At 42.2% G+C, this 21442-nt stretch overlaps 1 protein-coding gene across 4 annotated transcripts in view; it reads left to right on the forward strand.

The window, feature by feature from the left end:
- unc5a (unc-5 netrin receptor A) overlaps nt 1–21442 on the forward strand; it is a 132581-nt gene that overhangs the window by 75909 nt on the left and 35230 nt on the right. For 2 of the 4 annotated variants that reach the window (XM_031319568.2, XM_036003799.1), the window contains exons 3-6: nt 12271–12414; nt 14030–14133; nt 15379–15559; nt 18636–18803. In XM_031319568.2, the coding sequence (XP_031175428.1) occupies nt 12271–12414; nt 14030–14133; nt 15379–15559; nt 18636–18803 (597 nt within the window). The remainder of the gene's footprint in view (nt 1–12270; nt 12415–14029; nt 14134–15378; nt 15560–18635; nt 18804–21442) is intronic. The other 2 variants (XM_031319571.2, XM_031319572.2) reach the window with 1 other exon arrangement.

A 21442-nucleotide genomic window follows, 5' to 3' on the forward strand; every position in this document is an offset into this window, starting at 1 on the left:
TACATAGTGCACAGTATTTCAGCTTTGCCATGGGAATAATAACAATTTCTAAATGCATTCTCAACTACATTTCCAAAGGCACACATTAGTCTGTGTACTTTTTGTGGAAAGCGTCCTGGTCCTTAGTGCTACATGGAAATATTTGCTCAGAGCCGTCTAACCGTAGTTCTAAGCTTTCCCTGCCCTAACCAAGACATGAATAAAATGTGGTCTGTATGGTGCAATGAATTGCAGCACATGCATTACGCAGGCCACTTGTACTGCCCTTGTGCTCAGCAAATAGAGGCCAAAGTTGCATATGTGCTTGGATTCCACAATGTGCCGTTGAAAACACGGTTGGATTCAGAATGGAGCAGAGAGGAGCCAATAAACTCCCTCCATGCCTTGCTATTTTGATTATAAGCAATGAACTTTGATATTTTTCTCATTTTACATTTTTCACTGTAATATAATTTTATCTTTCAACTTACCTCCACATGCCTTGGAAATGAAAGACTAGTGTTATGCTGACAGAGAGAGAGAGAGAGAGTGGGAGTTTGTGGTGTCAATCAACACCTGCTGTTGCTCAAATTCGTTTAAAAATAGTGGAGCTGGAAGGTGTAGTGAGGGAGCTGACAGTTAAATAGTCCATGGAGATTTTTGATAGGCAGAGGAACTCAGTTGCTGACAGTTAATGCTTTGTGTGTTTGGCCCCAAGGAGACTTTCAGTATAGGTATTTACACACTCCTCAAACAAACAGCAACTCGCCGTTCTCCTTTTAAACTCGAAGCTGCAGGGTGTCCTGGGTATGGGATAGTGGTGGCATTGTGAAAAGACTATTTTATGCTGTGAGGGAAGAAGAATGGTTTCAATATTCGCATGAAGTGCTGTGTAAAATATGACAAGGGGCATAGAAAATAATCTCTGGAAGCATCACAAATAACAGGTGGAATGCTGCTTTTATAACCAAAAGCATCTAAACCTCTATAGTCTGTTTTCTACTTTCAATTTTCTACCCAGTCTCCAGTAAGCGTACAGTGGATGGACTGTGTATATGCAGCCTGCTGGACTTCAAGTCAGGTGGGTGACAGAGTGAAAAACAAGCAGGCAAATTATCAGCATGTTCCTGCCCACATATAACACTTCTGCAGTCAGTATCGTGCAGTCGCTGCGTTGACCACAAACACACAAAATAGAAAATGCAGAGGCGACGTGTTTGAGGAAAGCTTTTCTTTGGAGCGGCTGTTCAATGAGGCATGCTGACAACAAGAGCAGGGGTCCTGGTCTGGGAGACATCAGGAAGCAATCTGGAGGATTTCATGTGATTTAACTTAATAATTAATTCGTTCACGTTGTTTTAGACCAAGAGTTTGTTGTTTTTTCTTTCTTCTGTCTTTCAAGAGATCTTAAAGCAACGTGTATTTAAAGGAGATTCAAAGGGCAGATATTTACTTTCAATCACAGGACAATTCAAAGCACATACAGTATTTGGCCGACAGGGGGCAAACGCACTGCAATTTAAGAAAACACATGCAAATAGACAAAACACAAGCAAATTAAGAAAACATCTTCATTAATTTGACAACACATGCGCAGCATTTAGCAAACATGCTGAAAATACACAAAACACAACCAAATACCCAAATGCGCTGCAAATACAGAGCAATGTGAATTTGTCAGCTTGGGCTGTCGGGCATATTTCACAATGTTCTGGCATTTTAGAGGCTAAATCATGAATCGCTCAATCAAGGAAATAACCGTCAGATTAATCGCTAATGGAAAATGGAAATTAGTTGCAGTTGTGATTTTTGCAAATCTGCAGAACATATCTTGTGTCTTCATTATCATGATCTTTAAATCATCATTTACTCCTTTCTAAGCGAGTGTATAATCTCTGCTGCGTCCGTCCACATTATTCCAACACCATACCCCCAACATCTGGTACCTCTGATATCAAACCAAGCTCAGGGGGCCACTCTGTACTTTGACTCCATTTTCTCAATTTTCAGCGTCAGGTTATTTTTAAAGTCCACAATTTTCCGTCTTGCATCTACTGTATTAATAATTAATACAGTCACATTTGAACAAAGAAATTAATATTTAAAGGCTCAGTCCGTGTTCGGTCTGCAGCACTTGAATCCCCTCGTGCGTCGCATTATAGTTAATCTCTCGACGACATGGTTCACATTGGAACGAGAACCATACGGACTCAACACCATATGACCACTGGGGCAAGTGGGGGATTTAAACAGATTAAGGCTGTGAACATTGTCCAGTTATTATTATTTAAAGATCTAGCCATTCTTTCATCTCTTACACCACAGGACAGGCCAAATACAGTAAACACATTTTCTTTGATTTCTGTTGCCTTCTTCTCTTCTTCTGCTTGATTCTCAGAGGGCAAAAAAACATACTTATATCCAAGGCTATATTGTGAAACATTTTTATCATAAAATACTGCTTTATTTTGACAGTTATGTGAGGCTTCCTAGTACTCCCCATTTCAGGCACTGTTGTGAGAACTGTTTGTGTGTCATGGTGTGAGGGTGGTAGGGAGGACTTGAGGGTATTGTTTTATCCTACACATCTTTAAGAAAGATTGATTCTGCTTTTTTTTTTTTGACGCAGATTTCTGCTCTCTCTCCATTACTTGTAAGGCAGGAAGGATGCACAGCGGTTAAGTGCCAAAGATTTTTAGCTAAAGCAAGAACTTGAGTTTGAAGTGTAACTGAAAGGAGGCCTACTTGCTAAAACATTTTCATTCTGCAGAAATCTCCCCCCAAAAAAAAAAAACACCAGATGATTTCTACATGACAGAAGGTGTTTAGAGTAACACCAAATATAAACATGTGATGAACAGGCCATTGGTTAAATCATAGTTACAAATAGAAAGAGAAATAATTGGAGAGCTAATCTGTGTGATTCAAACCATTCATATATATACAGACATTATGTACATTCAGTATAAGTTCCAATATGCATCCACAAATAATGCATGTTATCATAAGAACTAATGTGAATTTCAGTAACTTCAGAAATGTAGAAAACAATTGTTGAGTTTTGGAGAAAGACTTTTGTAGCCTCTGTGTTCCCCCCAGGCTGTTTACTGAATGCAGTTTGTTGTTGTGCTGAATATTTACATGCGCCCACACACCTTCATTGGATTACCAAAAACCTCTGCCTTCTAACTCCGAGGCAACACTGCCGGCCAAAGGCCCAAGAAGGGACTAAGCGATCGTGAGGAGGGTGGGGAAAACCCTAATGCAATTTCTATGCCACGGAGCACTCGGTAACCAGATGGGAGCCAGGCTGACTTACCTAAAGCAGTTTTCCTTATTTACTTTGGTGCCCAAGGCCATGTCAGACAAGGGAGAGAGAAACATGTTAGCCTGAGCAAATTATCAGGGCTTTCATGTGGGTAACGTTCTATCAGATCCTCCCACTCTGCAGAATGTAATGGAAGCAGAAGCAAAGTGCTCAAGGCCGTCACCTCCGACGTGTTCTCATTCGAGGTAGGACAAGGTGTGTGTGGGAGATAAAGGAGCAGGTCCCAGTCACTCCCAGCCTGAAGACTGTGGCATGTAGAACGTTCTGCTCTTGCCAATCATCAGGGTCAGGATATTGGATGGAGAGTAATTACAACGAGGGCACTTTGGTAAGGGCACTGTGGTAAATCACAGCACTGCGCGTGTGTGTGTGTGTGTGTGTGTGTGTGCTGTTAAGGAAAGGTTAGGTAAACTAATTATGGAGGGACAGTGTAAATAGAAAAATCCATTGCTTTGAATTAATGTCCATTTGATGTAATCAGTTGTGACTTTTCTATGGTGGCGTGCGACCCGATATAAATGTGAAACAAACAAATGGAAACCTGATTCTAACATCTGTTGTGCGATGTCTGCGCTCAGTGACATGGAAAAGCTATTCTGAAGTTTTGTGCATCAATTCATTATCACGTTCTAAACCTGTGAACACCTGTGCAACTAAGAACATTTATGTGCACTGCGCAGTGCATTGTTGTGATATCCTGTGTGCACAAAGTGTGGTGTTGTGTCAATGACAAATACATATGCCAGTGAAATTTCTTGCAGATCTCACTCTTAATACGGCTTGCAAAGTGTGTACGTCATTACTACTGAGCTCAAAAAACATTTCTACTTAATCATCTGAGGTCTGAATAAAATGATTGGTAACCCTTAAATGGTCCTCTCTTGTTGGTAGAACACATTTTGAGTTGCGATATCTTGTTTAAAAGGCAGTTGTAGAGCAAGTGAGAGAGACAGTGATTATCTTGGGAGCGAGTACCGACTCTAGAGGCATAGTGGGAAAAACTCAGGCTACGGCGTAGGGTCTGGCCTAGGGTCTGTGTCTCCACATACCTATGAAACGTACGTACCAACGTACGTAGGTATGCCGTCGATTTGACGCAGAAGCATAAATCATACTTAACGCCCCCAAAAACATTTCCAGGATGCACCAAACTATTTCAGGTGGCCTCCATCCAGGAAGTTAATTGCAGAAAAATCACTCTTCGCAGCTCTCAATGTCCTGTTTATGGTTGAGGTTTTAACCAGTTGGCATATTGTTTTGATTTGTTTAGTTTCAGACTGTCAGAAAAGTGTGATGACTTTAGAATATTCTTTTAAAAACGGCCTTTTTACCATAACAGTTGTGGACTTCACTTCGACCCATGGGGGCGGTGCAGCTTCTGCCCAAAGTATGGATCCAGATTGAAGTGTGAACACGGTTCAGCAATGTTAATTTATATATTAATGCTCCTGTCCATAAAAAGAGTCTAAATAAAAAATCTTTGTACCTTTAATGGTTATCTGTACTTTTTGATAGGGCTCTTAATTAAAAAATGCTTTTTTTCTGGGTGGGACCATTAAAGGGTCAAAGGGACCTGCACTTCCAGTCACTTAGTAACCAAAGCAGAATTTCAAAACAGGCAATTTAGTCCATGACTTTCATTAGTGTTTCTTCAGTCCTGCACCATTTACTCTCCTCACCCTGCTGTCTAGGCTCCACCTGAGTCTCCTTGGAGTGGCATTGGGCTGAACCTAGCCGGATTGATTGGAGCACTACCTGCTCGCCTGTTTGTCAGCCATGAATAATCTGTAACGACATTCAGAGCATCAGCGGGGGCCTTGCAGTGTGCATTCATTGTGGAAAATGGATAGCTCAATCAAAAGAAGCTCTTGAAAAGCTGGCCATAACCGGAGGCAGAGCCTTGACCCAGAACACTGTCCCACTGACTCGAGTCGCAACCTCACCAACATCCCTGAATGGGAGGCTACTGTATTCCCAGTCAACTTGTGACTTTTTGGGGCCCCCCCCTCATCCCTTTCTCTGCCCTCTCCCATCTCTCTTGCTGTTTAATAGAGCAATGCTTCACTCAGAAGGCCACGTTATCCTTGTTAGGAGACAGACGCTTATGGCGCCACCTGCCATTCTCAGCTCTCTACGTCGGGTAGCATGGGCCACTCATCACCGCACTGCTTTACATGGTAATGAAAGTCTGAAGACTTGATGATAAACCAGTTATGCCCTTGGCTCTGTGACCTGGGGTTAACTTTTGATTATTTACACATGGAAATACTGTACAGGTTGTTATGTACCTGTATTTTTAGACTGACTTCCACGTTTTACCTCCAAGTTGTTTTTGACAGCCTGGCTTGGTGTCAGGATTTATTTCATTTATTAAAAGTGAAGGAATTGGTCTGAGGAAGAGTGCATTGTGGGTTCCTTGAAAAGAAGCTCTGGACACTCATGGTGCTCCTGATGACACTGATGCCATCCTGTACAAAGAAGACCCGATGAAACACTTAGAGCATGCTTTTGACTGGTTGCCAGGATGTGCAGACAGTGCATTCTTAAAAGCGTTCACCTGTGATGTCTCTCCTCAACCATTGTGAACTCTCTCCCTAGAAATGGTGCATTCTCCTGATGTAGAGTCACCCAACCCTAATCCCCCTATATCCACTGATGAATCCGCAGCCACACACACACAGTAGGGATGCCGCCTAATTGAATTTCCTTGGTCACAATGAACACACACTCAGGACCTGCAAGTTCCAGTCCTTGCCTTTGATAAGCAAATGACCCTTATGGAATTGAGGTCACAGCCTGCGAAAACAAGACTGAGGGAGAGAAAAATAAAGTCCCGCACTCAGACAAGACCAATATCGACTCACACGGGATTGAGTCCAATGATGTTTACCCTGTGTGTTGAACCCCTGTTGGCTCAGGGGGAAATTCATCCTACACACACACACACACACACAGTAGGTGCTACTTTTCTTTATTTTACATCTGAATGGGGTGCATGTGTAAATAATCTTGTGTGTGTGTGAGTGCATCTAGCTTTTATTGTACTTTGTAGCCTGAAGACGTGCAACAAGCTCCATCCTACAATAATGGGGTCAGTTAATTCATGAACTCAGCCACTCTGCATCTCTTCCAGTCTTTTTTTTATTTCCTTTCGTTTCATTTGTTAAAACTCAAGACGTCTTGAGGCAGAACAGTGTGTTTGCTTTGGTGTCTCTCAGAGTGCACAGCCTGGTTGCTTTTATGGATGCTTCTTTTAGATAAAGCTCTGTATGCTCCCTGTCTGCTTTGCACACAGATTGTTGAGTAACAGAACTGTGTATGTTCAGGTGACCTGAATCACAGGACATCAAGGGAGTCATTTTCAAATTGGGAATGGGGGGGTACATTGTTCCCCCACACTTGTGTGTGTCAGTCAGTCAATCAGTTTGATTTACTCACTGCAATCCCTTTTTAAAAGTTGTCTATTGATTGTCTAGTCTTTAATTTTTACTATGCACGTACAACAGTTAAGCTTTACAAGGAGCATTGAGTGATTTGTAGGCTTTTTTTGCACTGGGTTTTGCCTCTCAGGCAACACAGCGGTTATCTAATTGCTGGAGGTTGTTGGGACTGTATGCCAGGCACTCCCAAAAAGACTGAAGCTTCTATGCATGTTCTTCAGGTAAAAAAAAAGTGAGTTAATCTGTTTTTATTTACGGTTAATATTCTCCAAAAAAGACGCTAGAATTGCCCATCAATCAAAGGACAGAGGACAATGTTCTTCATTTTTGATTTAAGATGTAAATACATGTTTTTGGGCTGCATTTATGTTACCTGGGTTTTAGTGTTGTGTGGTTGATTTAGTGTTCATATTTATCTACATGTAATGGTGTAACCGCGACCAATACCCAGGTGGGGATTGATTGCTTCTGGGCAATGAGGATGTATTCAATGTCTATAAAGTAATGTGGGAATTTCCACGCAAATTGTCTCAAGACTTTACGAAAGATAACAGTCTGTCTGCATCTTTTAGGAAGGAACATTTGGGTAGGCTTAAGCCTACATTATCCGCCGTCCCTGGAAATACTACATTATTTATTTAAACGTATCAGCTCTGTCAAGGAAAAGAATACTGCATTAATCAAAACCTGGAGAGGACCAAAAATGACCTGGCGAGCTGGCCAGGAGGAAACTTATCTTGGGCAACATGTTGCCATGGGGAACAATACAGGGAGCTGTTTGTGGCCTTGTTCCACAGGGGACAAAGAGGATCAAGTAAGTGCATTAATAATGCAGCAGGTTAGATAGCATAACTGTTTACATTGCATTTGTTTACATTTGCAAAAAAAATTAAACATATTGTAAAGTCTTACTTTTGTAAGACTTTACAATATGTTTAATTTTTTTTGCAGGACTTTATTGTCCACCCCACCTCTGATGTAAGTTTAAAGGTCCCATGACATGGTGCTCTTTGGATGCTTTTATATAGGCCTCAGTGGTCACCTAATACTGTATCTGAAGTCTCTTTCCCGAAATTCAGCCTTGGTGCAGAATTACAGCCACTAGAGCCAGTCCCACAATGAGCTTTACTTAGGATGTGCCATTTCTGTGTATGTAGCTATTAAGGAGGAGAGAGGGGGGGCAAGGTGGAGAGTGGGGGTGTGGCCTTGACCAACTGCCACTTTGCTCGTTTGAAAGCCACGATGCCTCTCTCTCATGGGTGGGCCAAATTCTCTGGGCTGGCAAAGCAGAGAAAGGGGAGGAAACCTTGCTCCTTATGACCTCAAAGGCAGAGCAGGATACCCAAGGCTTGGTTTACACCTATCACCATTTCTAGCCACTGGGGGACCATAGGCAGGCTGGGGGAACGCATATTAATGTTAAAAAACCTCATAAAGTGAAAATGTCATGCCATGGGACCTTTTTAGCACCACTTCACTTTGTTATGAGTGAACACAGATTGTTCTAGTTTCTGTATACTGAGTGTAGGATAACTCTGTTGTTACTATAGATTTATTACAGTACAGGATAACTACAACCTTATAGCTGATATCGGCAGAGATAATAAACCATCAATTCTGCTGGTTATAGTCTCAGAGATACTTGAACATCAAGGTTAAACTTGAGTTGTTTAATAACTTTTCCACACATTTTGTCTGTCCAGTACGAACACTGCACTGACCACTTTGGACTGCATTCATACATTTAACGGACAAATTTTGGGCTAATGTGTGTGTGTGTGTACATTATGTGGAACTGCATCTGCAAAGCCAGGTCTTCTGTATACAGCATTAACCAGGCATTACCTTGTAACTGCCATCTGGTATCAGTGTGTCAAAGAACATGTTATGCATATTCATCAATCTGTGTCAAACAGAGAGTTTGAGTGTGAAGTGGTATTTACTACCAAAAAGCAGGAGCTGATTTTATTGGTATTGGCACTGTGTGTGTCTGTGTGCAAGCATGCATTACCTCTTCATTTCAGGGCAATATTACAAAGCTCGGAGATGTGTATTTCCCAAATATTATGGGTAAGTACAGCCAAGTAAGTTGTCCCATTGCACTCCAATAAAAATAAACTCACCAGGGTTCCAGCTGTACGCCCAGAATTCACACAGTGTCAATCACATAATCACCCTTTAAAATTGTAATTTCACTGAGGTTTGGGATATGAGCTCATTTATAAATGGGCCGCAGATCAAACCGAAGGCTGGGGGAATGGTGTCATGTTTTAATTATCGTTTAACAGGAATGTTAAGTGCACGCTCAGTATCTTGCAAGAAAGGAAGTGTAAATTTCTTCTTACTCTTTTTAGTTCCTAACACCTTGGAGGCAGCTGAGCATACTATTATACAGTATATCGATATTGATAGAATTGAGTCATAAGTGTCAGTTTCCATAAAGACACAGCTTTCTATGACTCTGTGGTGTAGTTTCGTTATCAGTCATCTATAAGTGATGTTCATAGTGTTGTTATGCATACAGCCCTCCCAGTGGAATCGACTTTGGAAAACAAAAGTAAATAGCAGCCTGTCCAATCATTGATAACTGCTAAAATTACAGTCTTATTTTGTTCACAAAGTGATTATTATTTTGTCCTACTTATTAATTGGAGTGAAATTGGACAGCAGTGTTACTGGAAGGTGTCAGACGCAGAAAGCAGGTAATTATAGAGACAGGAAGAGATAAGGAAACGGAATGCAATTACCCCGGCAAGCATAGCTTCAAATTGCTCCTCTTAGGATTTCTCACTTCAGGTTGCTTTTGTTCATTCTTTGCATCTCCATATTGATCTATTCCTTTCACCCACAAGCTCAAAGAAGGAGGATTGTTTGCATTAATCAAATGAATTTCTACTGTAAGTAGAGCCATACAAAGCACAGAACAGGGCTTATTGACGAATTCCAAATGTATGTATTCCAACATATATTTCCCAAATCATTTTGCAAACGTAAACTGCTGATTTCAGTTTAAATCAGGGCCATCAGATGTTCCCTTTGTTCTTCCTATCCAAGGCTGTAACAGTTTCTCAGAATTTAGTTTCATTTAACTTTCAGGTTTGAGGGAGCGCTTCAGATTGATCTCCACATCTCTGTCGTCCACACTATTGCTGCAGTCCCGTGTCCATATATCGCATGCATTGCCTTTTTTTAAGGATTTTATTAATGACTAATGCATAATAGCAAGCACACGCATATAAAACAATTCCCTCCCTAGTGTAGAAGATGTAAATTGCACATTGCTGCATGTACTGTAAATAAAAGTGTGTGTAACCAAGAAAAAACTGCTGCTCCTGCTGCATTAAATTATTTCATTTTTTCTGTCGATGCCGTAGCTGACGTTTTGTTTTGAATACACAAACTGCAACTGCAAGAATAACCATTGTTCTTTTTGCATATGGAGAGGGTCTTGTTGTATACGGTAAATGTTTTTTTGTTTTTTTTTTAATAGAGCTTATATTTGGAAAGCCAAATGCTGCCATGCTGCTCATTCGAAGGGAGGAGGAGGGTTTCTTCTGCTCTATTTGTTCATTCTCTGTAGTGCCCATTTTGTTACTTTAGCCATTTGTTTTAGCATTCATGTGCTCTCTCGGCCTGTGCCACACACTCTTACTGCAGACACACACGCACAAATATCTGACAGAAGAGCTGGAATTGAGAGAAAGAAAGTGAATAAATGAGAGTGAACTCCTCAATCCAGCCTTTCATTTCAAACTTTGACTGTTTTTTGCTGAACATACAAATATCACTTTTCCTCCTTTTTGCAGAGAAGAGATTGTTGGGGAAATCTTGCAAACAGCACAGGGTGTTGTTGATGCTCAGAGTGGTGCTTCAGGCCTGGATTCACTGCACATGTACTCACATTTACTGTGATCGCATATAGCGAAATGTACCGCATTGAGACGCAAATACATGGGGCGTCCGCCAGTGACCCCTCACAGCTACTTATCACCGTGTGGCTGCCAGCGATGGAGCCACTCCACTTTCTTCCCCGACAGCATATGTCACCGCTGTGCCAGCCTTCACACACACACACACACACACACACACACACACACAGGCCTCTATAGATTCATGCACCGTTTTCCTCAAATTGTTTACGAAAAATTTCCCATTTTTGGTTTGATTAACACTCTGAATCAGCGCAAGTGCTTTTTGTAATTGCTATAAAGGTTTGATGGCCTGATAGGGGCCACTTAGCCAAGCTTCAATCGGCTTCAGTCTGGAGCTGGGAACGATCACTGCAGACAGATCAAGTGTGTGAGGGGAGTGTATGAGTGTCACAAAGTGCCTTTATGTAAATGGCAGTTGAAGAGCAGCCCTCCCATTGAAGCTTAAATATACAGCATGGTATATGCTACTCTCGGTCTTGGGGATGTGTCCTCCGTGACTGTAACATGTTCTGTGCTCATAAAAGGTTCACCACCTCTCTCTCTCTCTCTCTCTCCAGAAGACCCCAGAGAGAGAAGATGAGACAGACAGAGAGCTGGAAGTTGAGGGAAAGCACGAATATCTCTTTATCAGAGTTAAGAGAAAGTAGGACACATGGTAGGGATCAAGGTCGTAGCTCAATATAAAAAAAAAAAAAAACCCTCTGGATTACAGGTCCCAAATAAAAGGTCAAAGGAAAATGAAATGAAGGATTGCTTCTCAAATATCAAAAAAAAAAGACAGGGCTCTGACAACACTATATTGTTTGGACGGTTAAGGAGAATGGATTTTGTCCCAGTTTTTCCCTTTGTTTAGAAAAGTGTTTTTACTTTCTTCTTGAAAAGCAATAATGCTATTTTTGCCCTGTGTTACAGCACCATCACTTTTATCAACACAGTTTTGGAAATGCTCTATAGATTGTGAACTCTTCGCCCTTCCTAGATTTAATAATAGAGGAGCAGGTCGTGCTGAGTATTTTTGTTTGTAGAGTGTTTGTTTAGCGCTTCCTTCCTTCCCAACTGTTGGTGTTTTAACGCCTTCCAAATTACACCAAGGATAGCTGTGAGGCTCTCTTCTCATTTTCCTCAGTTAACAAGCACTCTGTTTATATATGATTATGGCTCTCTGTTTGTTTATTCTGCTCGCTTTTTTTTTAATTACTTTGCCAGTTTAGTTCAAGGTACAAAATGCACTAAAGGATTCAGTTGTACTTATTTGTTTCTTTCTGTGGAGAAATATTTATGGTCATTTCATTCTTCGCCCCCTCGAATATCAAAAACCCTGCGCTCATTCAGCTCCCCCCAGTTCTGACTGGGTTCTGGTGGTGATGGCGCAGTGGATATGACACATGCCTTTGGTGTGGGAGATCTGGGTTCAATTCCCACTGCGATACATCAATCAATGTGTCCCTGAACAAGACATTTAACCCCTAGTTGCTCCAGAGGCGTGCGACCTCTGACATATATAGCAATTGTAAGTCGCTTTGGATAAAAGCGTCAGCTAAATGACATGTAATGTAATGTAATGACTGTTATTCCTGTGTTTACTTTGCAGCACTGCCAATCATGCAGGTGAAAATTGACATCACCAGACAGCAGGTGGAGAAGATCTTCGGGCTCGATGAGTACTGGTGTCAGTGTGTCGCCTGGAGCACCACTGGAACCCAGAAGAGCCAAAAGGCGTACATCAGGATTGCTTGTGAGTGCATTTTAAAACAATCACTGTCATCACAAATACAAACGCTGCCTAACAAGGTGCTTTTATATTGCATGCTAGTTTGTAATAAGATTAGATTAGCACAATGATTTTTTTTCACTTGGTTGGGGAGGGACTTACTTTCATTTAACAATAAGCTCAGAGGCCATTATGATCTGTGCACCACTGTGCATTACTGTGATTACAATTTAGTTAAATCATCTTCCTGCGAATTCTACTTAAGAAGTAAATATTCGACCCTGTCAGGGAGAAACAGAGTAATGCATCTGCTTGAAGGCAGTCTTAAAAAAAAAAATGTAACACTAAAATTGAGTATTCATGAGCATATTTTTCACTGGATACAGTATATCAGCGATGATCCCTCTGAAAGTAACTGGAATAAAAACTGATTTGAAAGTTATTGCTGTGCAGCAATCATAAATCTGTCTGGGGAACACAGAGTCATCCCTTTGCTGCAGCCTCAAAAGCTTTATTAGAAGAAGCCATTTTACGTTTGAGTATTTTAAAGCATTCTGCCTATTAATTCCCACATAAATTTGCATGACTCCAGACAGAGCCGAACGCAGCGCTGTCTCCAAACCGCCAGACGTTTTGAAAACACACATTCATTACCCCAACCTTGTTTGATAGCTCAACAAAGACAGATGTAAGATAAGGACACGTTAATGACAATGAATCTATGTGCACGCACCGGTTCACATTCACGTGCGCAGACATACACACTCGCATACATTTGAGCCTTCCAGGGCTGTTATGTCTTCAGTCTCCCCCAGTCCCATTGTATCGGCTTTAATTAAATTGAATGTCGTAAAACTCTCTGCTTGTCTTAACGTTTATCTCAGTGTGATTGGTCAGGACAGGCTCAACATCTTTTTAAAGGAATTCACCGGCAGCTCACAGACGCACCCTCAGCCCTTCACAACACAGTAATAATCGCTCCGACTCAAAACCCGGGGTGAACAAATTTGTGCCACCCTGCTAGCTATCAGTGCTCTGTCTAGCTCATCAAATACAAATGGCCTTGCATTTTTATCCACTTGTAAGCAATAAGCATTGCCAGTTTTACCTGTGTAATTTACAGCCTGGTCTTACAGACAAATGTATATAGCAGGACTTGGTGCAAGTATCCAATGAGATGTAATGGTAAGCCCATGCAGTCAGCCAGGCTTGCAGGAGCTCTTGTCCAGGCGCCTCAGGGCTGTGTTTTCGTGTGGCTGCTCCAAGCCCTCATACAGATGGAAGCTGGAGGCTGGCGGAGGCTGGAGAGAGGAGAGTGGGTGGTAGGGGAGGAGTGAGGGGTAATGCAATTGCTTTTGCTTGATGCTGGGCCCCTCTGGCAGCAGACAAGCATCTCTGAACCAGCCAGGCAGCCTGTAATAAGCAACATGGTTGTTGCCACCAATCCCTTTGTGGCTTAGGGGCCAACTGGAGTGCAACATGCTCAGCGAAGCCATACTGTAGGTGGACATTTTAAGAGTGAAAATTTAGAAACGTCACCAAGCCAAGTTCTGTGGATGGAAGCATTTCATTTAAACCTCACAAGCTCATACAGACGTCCTAATTGGTTGCGTTTCTCCCCGTCTTTTTCTCCCCTCAGACCTGAGAAAGAACTTTGAGGAGGAGCCGCAGGGTAAAGAGGTGGCATTGGACCAGGAGGTGTTACTGCGCTGCCATCCTCCCGAGGGAGTGCCACAAGCCGAGGTGAGACACAGATACAGAAGATAATTATAGGCCCACATCTAGCATCCATTTACCCTTTCCTCACCAGGAGGACAAAGAGCAGAAAGTAGCTCAGGATCAACTCCCCAGCATCTTTTCCTGCTCCACCAGCGAACAGACAACCCTGAACGGATAAATTATGCCTCTAATTATTCCCCATTATTGATTTATTATCTCTCTTACATCTCTGAGAAGCCGTATATCACAGTGTCTCGTCACATCACTCAGGATAGGCTTGGAGGCTTCACTCCCCGTTTGGCATCTCTAAAGGCCTATTCATAATTAATGGGTCTATTTGCCTCTCTCTCTCTCTCTCTCTCTCTCTCTCTCTCTCCCTCTCCCTCTCCCTCCCTCCCTCCCTCCCTCCCTCCCTATCTCATTCTCTATCTTTCTGCCATCTCTCAATGTCCCTCATACACTCTTGTTCTCTGCTCAACTCTCTATCTCTCTCTTCTTGCTCTCGGTGGTGTGTGTCTGTGATTAGAGGACCAGACTGAGGCCAGCTGTTTCACCTCGTCTGCTGCATCCTCCCAGTCCCAGATAGGCACTAACCACTCTAATAACAACACAAGAGGAGGTTAGGCCAGCAACTCAGACAGCCCAGAGACCAAGAGCAGCAGACTAGCCAATCACAGAGCGACAGTGTCGGGACAGTTTGCAGAGAAATGGGAAGTAAGGTGCCAACTGCAGTTCAACAGAAACTAACATCAGAGCAGAAGTCACCACGGGAGAAAACAGGGATAGGGCACAAGAGGAAGAAAGCCCAATTATATGCGGCATCGCAACTGGCAGTAATACTGACAACAACGCTGCCGTACCGTAGCTACTCTCGAGACGGCACAAGGTCAAGTGAGAGCAAGAAAACAAGCAAACCAATCTGAGAGTACACCAAAAAAGGAATACCATCAGTTTTTGGCTTCTGTAAAAGGGCACAGAAACTACACAAAGCATGATCAGTTTCACTCTCCAGCCACCAACAGCTGCAGAGATCTCCAGCAGCTACAAAATAAAAGCTACTTTTCCCACACAAAAAGAGAATAAATATTAAAATCAGTAGGGTGCATTGTTAAATTAATTCCATCTCAGTATCAGTATCATACCAAGCTGCATTTGTTCTTCTTTTTATCTGTTTGATTGTATCCACAACTAAAGTACTTCACTGCTTTAAAAAAAAAAAAAGATCTCTGATCCACAGCATGAGTTTTGACCACTGAAACATATTTTCAGGTGGAGTGGCAGAGAAACGAGGATGTGATCAACCCAGCGAGCGACCCCAATTTTTTCATCACAACTGACCATAATCTTGTCATCAAAAAAGCCCGGCTGGCGGACACGGGCAACTACACGTGTGTGGCCAAAAACATCGTTGCTCGCCGCAAAAGCACCTCTGCCACGGTCCTAGTTTATGGTAGGTGATAACTTTTTTTTTTTTGCCAAAGATGTCATTACACGGAGGATAATGCGAGGTCTGGGATCGAATGATTTTCCCCTGCCTCGAAACATACAAACATGAAAACAGTTCAAATGAATCATGTATTGCTTGCATGTTGCTTCCGTTATCCCACATTTCCACATTCAGTTCAGCATGTTCTCTTGCATGGAAGATCCCTCGGTGCACTTCTTCTATCAGTTGTAATATTCCACTCAGATTCTAGAGTGTAGTTTTAATAACAATATGCAGTGTTACACATACGTGACAGATGTGGACAACTTGCAATGAATTACACTATGATAAATAATTACAAAAAGACATAGTAGTGTACTGTATCTGCTCATTAAATAGCACAACTTAAAATGCTCCTGGCAGCTATTATTCCAAAGCTGGCAGTCTCCAATCTTGGAGCTGCCATCTTCCTCCTCCTCTGTAGTGGATCCAATACGAGACGAAAAATTGAATTAACAGCAAACTGTAAATAATGACTTGGCTTGATAAGCAGACTGATCTTTATTAAAAAATTAGAGGAACAGCATATTTTCTATCACACAGGGTTCCTTGGGTACTGGCACTAAAGTTTTGCATAGGTTACAGCCAGACTTAATTCTCAGCTACATGCAAACAGGAGATGGAAATCAATGAGACTCCATCTTGAAAGCAACTTTGGCGCATATAAAACTGACACGTCCTTTTTTTTTTTTTTTTTTTTTGAGGCTGCCAGAAGAAGGAGATAGTATGCTAGTCAGAGTCCTTGTATATTATCTAACATGAATAGAGAAAACGCACCATATGCCACAAATATACAGCACTATGTAGGAGTCTGCACACCTCTTCAGTTTTTGCATCATTCCTTCTGCTATAAAATGATTTAAAAATAACATGTTTCAAGGTTTCTGTGTGAGATTTATACAATATTTTCCTTTTACTCAATTTTTAAGAAAATCTGGTCAGTTTTTTGTGAAGTTCATACATTTGAAATCACACTATAAGTATGCACATCCTTGAAATCCGTAGGAATCATTTCATCAAAACTTAATATCTTGCAGTTCTCAAATTCAGGTTATGGCTACTTGAATTGTAATTGAATTAACTTCCATTTGAAATTGCAGCCTAGCTAAAGTTCCCAATGGAATCTTAAAGGATTTTAGGGTGTAAGATGAATTCAAATTCAGAAAACATGAGCATAGTGTGGAACGTGAGGGTCACCTATGGATGACTTTATGTATCAAGTAATATTCCCTGCACCATATCCAAAAATATGCATGTCTATAGATTAAGAGATGAACTAGAGTGAGAAAACACCTGCATGTATTACTTTTGATTTGACTTGTACAGTCTTTTTCACTTTATTGAGTTTAGAAATGTAACTATTAAATCAATATTTAACAATAAAGATGAAACGGACAGTAAGAGAGATCACTGTATTTGAGATATTTGGCAATACACTGCAAGAAATTTCCTTTAAGGCTGATTTTGTAATTCAACAAACGTTTAGGTAGCGCTGTATGACTATGTTAATATAGTTGAAAATCGAGGCTTGTCCCGGTGAACAGTTTCATGTGAAATGTGTTCATTTGGAGCATGCAGTAAAAAAAACACACATTATAATAGATTTATCCAAGCCTCCAGCGTAAAAATAAAAAAAGCCCAATTATTCCTACTGTTGATTATAATGGATTAGCTTGTTGCTCTGCAAATGAAGAAATCTAGAGTCGAAATGACTGTGGAGGCAAAAGCATTCATATTCTTATTGTTTGTCTTTCTTGTATCGTCAAACAATAGTATCGCTCTTAGACCCGATAAATTGTGAACAAATTGCTAGGGTGCTTGCATGTGCAATTCTATTTCTTCACATCACTCTATGTGCTTGACAAGATGACAAATGTGCTACCATTGTAGTAATATTTGACGTTAAATCACAATAGAAGTTGTCTTGTTCAAAAAACGTAAAGAAAGTAAAGAAAAATCCAGTTACCTGAGACCATGCTAGCTGATCGAGCTAGCTGTAGAAAGTCATAATAACTGCTACTTTTCAAAGGGGGTTCAACAGGGGGCCAGAGATGCATTTTAACAAGGCCTGGCTGCTGTGACTGCGCTCTGTGCTAAGAGGTAATCAGGGGCCGAGTTGCCTGGCAATTTACCTCGCCATGGCGGGCAATCAATCGCATAGCGAGGGCAAGGAAGTGATTCAGCCACGACAAGCACAGGGGAGAGAGGGTGGAAATTAGGAGGGGAGTATATACAGAGAAGCAACGACAGTGCTGTTCAAGTCAATAAATCAGGAATGTCGGTATCTTGTAAGCTGGGGCAAACACAGGATGTACAGGAAGGAGCTGATTAGAATTAAACCAGCGTGATTTGATGTAATCACCTGCTGTGATCGAGCGATATAGCAACAATTATGAGCCAGTAGACGGTTAAGGGTTTGGTACACCGGCACTGGTTGTTAAAGTGCATAAACTTTCAGTTTCAAATATAAAAGAGTAATAAATGATTCAATGTTCTCTACAATTCAAAAAATACTTGAGTTGAAGAAAGACGTGTGAAACAAGCTGGATGTGTGAGGGACACACAACAGCCACAACATATTTATTTTTTCAGTTGTGTGTTGGCATTTCCAGGGAGTAGGTGTTGTTTTTTATGCATTTATGCAACTATATTATGAAATCTTTTAAGTTTGGAGGTATATTTATTTCGAATGTCGACCAGTTACTGAAACTGTATCTTCCTCGGAGATAAGGTCAAAGAAGGCAAGCTGTCATCTTATTTTCTGCTCCCTGTTGAAGCCATTTTGTTTTCACCGCAGTTGGCTGTAATTCCAACTCGGACACAGGACGCAGCCCCCTTTGCTCTTGCTCTCCCATTAGTTCACCTTGCAGTGCTGAGCCAAAGAGTGTAACAGCAGTCACGATTATTCTAGCGCAACACACTTCTTTTCCTTGGTGCATGTCGGGTAATCCTGGCTGCTCTGTCCCTTCATCCATCCCTCCCTCCCTCCCAACCTACCCTTCCCTCCCCTGCTCCATCCCCCCCGGTGCTGGTCTGACAGTCAACGGCGGCTGGTCCACATGGACCACCTGGTCGTCCTGCAGTGCTGTGTGTGGGCGTGGCTGGCAGAAGAGGAGTCGGAGCTGCACCAACCCCACGCCACTGAATGGAGGCACATCCTGTGAGGGGCAGAACGTCCAGAAAAGTGCCTGTGTGGCCACCTGTCCAGGTAACTCCCAGGCAACCCTGTTTGTCCTGTGGCGCTTGGCTTCCTGTGGCTTCCTTTTTGCATTTTTTTGCATCTAGAAGTCATCAATTCATCTTTATTTTGGCTGCCTTTTCTACCAGCACACAAGTCTTTCCTTCGATGTCACTGCTTCTGTTGTTTCCTGCAATTAGACCGCTTACACAGCAATGTCAGAGTCTAATAGTCTTCACTGTAAGGCCTCATCCTGAAAGTGATTTATTGTTATCACTCTTTATTCACGTATCTCTTTATCTGCCGCGCTGTAGGCAGACCCTGCTTTTATTTCAGAGACCTGTCAGCTTTAAGAGACATGGTCCCAGCCATGGCATTGTGTCCGACCAGCTAGTACATTTGTTATTGTTTGCTGCTCAAGCTGTGTAGTAAATATGGGAGATAAAAAGCTGAATCATGGCGGCCTGTGTGCCATGGTTATGTGTGAGGAGTTGAGGGCGTTTCGTTTGCCTGCCTGTTCTCCCTTGTGAGCGCGTCGGAGAGGCAGAGAGTGTCCTGCCTGATACTGAGCAACACATATTGATCTCTGGTAGCCTGAGATGGTAGTCAAGCTGCTTCATTTGCAGTTCCCCATTAGCCCCTTGACAGAGGAAGAGATAGCGAGGGAGAGGGAAAAGGAGGTGTAAGGTGAAAGCAGGGATAGAGACAGATGGAATCAGATACAGTGTAAGGAAGGCAAGAACAAAGCCCGGAGTAAGAGAGAGAGGAGAGGAAAAATGAGAAAGAAGTAGAAAAAGCCTGAGTGTGTACTGTACAAGAACTCGCTGTTAGCTGCCAGCAGATCAGTCTGTGGATGTATAGCTGGGGCTCTGCAGCCATGCTGACCGCAGGAGAAATCTCCCACGCTCGGTAAATAGCAGAGAGGGAAATCCAACACCTCTGGCAGTGGCAGCATCTCCCTGCCTAAAACAGAGGTTATCTCTCTCAGTGAATCAGGGCGTTGTGTTACACATCTCCCATGTAAAGACATCACTAGATGTCAAGCGTGAGTGTAAGTAACATGGCCCGCTGGAATACAGTAGGCGGAGGAAGACAAAGGAAACACAGCAATGCATGACGCTCCATCAGGGCGCTATCTGGATGGATTTGGAATTATTAGCGCTGGAGCAACGAGTAATGGAATTAGAGGGGTGTCCAGGGATGCTTGACATTCCCCCACAGCAAAGCAGGATACTGACCTCCATGAGCTTAAAGAGATTAATGTCAGTCCAAGCGGCTATTGTTAGACCCCCCCCTCTATCTTTCTCTTGCCCCACAAGGAGAAAGTGTGTAATTTCAACCCTTAGGGAAATTGTGTGCCTTGTGAACACAGTTTGTAGAGACTTCGGGAAAGAAAGAACTTCTTTTTTCTCTTGATGAGACACGCTACAGCGACACGACCCTGCTCACACCTTTATCAGTCCTGTTGTTTGGCAACAGAGTAGTCTCTGCCTTCTTTTCTCACTCGTTACCTGCCTCAGACAGACTATCCGTGGCACAGACAGCCCCAGCTGTCAGACCCCGGAGAAGGGTGCCCTCAAGGCCGAAGTCCACCACGCCAGAGCCTGGGGATGATGGGCTGCTGTTTCCATCCACAAGTGGCACAGCGGCTCTGTTGTGTACTCTCAGACATGGCTTTGAAGTCCCCAAAGATAAACTGGACGCTCCCATCATTTGTCACCCAGCACACACAGCCAAGCAATGACAACCCCCAAATACATCTGAATCCTCACTTTGATTCATCGACATACATGATTAACACATGTATGAATCATCAGTCTGAATACATGAATAGATGTTCTGATAGAGTCATGTTCAGTGAGGGGCAACAGATGAGATCAGCCTACTGGATAACAACTTTAATTATCACTTTGCCTATAGCCTTCGCAGGTCTAATCAACTACACTCACAGTAGATGGTGATTTGAGCCCATTTCAGAAGAAAGAGATTTGAGAAGAATGAATTACATGGGGAGCTGTACTCCTGCATATCGACATCATGTTATTATATGGTCAGCTTTAGAGAGGCATTTTTTCCCCAGTGACTTTGTTTTTGAGTTGCATTTTAAAAATTACATTATTTAAATTCTGGTCTTGTTCCAAGAGTTCATTAATTATCTAGACCAAGATTCTTTGTTGATTATAAGCTCTCTAGTGCATTTGACTTACAGCATTATATCTTTGAAATTACTTAGTTTTTTTTAGCTGCTTATTCTTTGTAAATTGCAGTTGTAGTCTGTTTCTGTTTAGTCTAAAACACATTGATGGCCTCACAGATTTGCTGTATTCCTCCTCTGGGGATAAAGAGATTCTGTCAACTGAATGAATATCCGCTGGAAACAAATCCATTTAAATTTGGAACTAACAACATGCAAAGGCTATAATTTGTCTCTGTGTCGCCCGGCCAAATCTATATATATATTTGTTGTTGAAATGCCGATGGCCATGTGTTGCTCCACATTTTAAAAAAGTAGCATGATTCCTTCAGAGCAGTACTTAGCTACAGCCACAGAGGCACATTTCCACACACATACTGTACTTCATACGAGCGTCCACAGACCGACACCATCTACAACGGCCTGTTCAGTAGCAGAACTCTCCACATGTCTAATCACAATGACTCTTTTCTCT

The sequence above is a fragment of the Sander lucioperca genome, chromosome 1, assembly GCF_008315115.2.
Source record: "Sander lucioperca isolate FBNREF2018 chromosome 1, SLUC_FBN_1.2, whole genome shotgun sequence".
NCBI classification, from domain to species: domain Eukaryota; kingdom Metazoa; phylum Chordata; class Actinopteri; order Perciformes; family Percidae; genus Sander; species Sander lucioperca.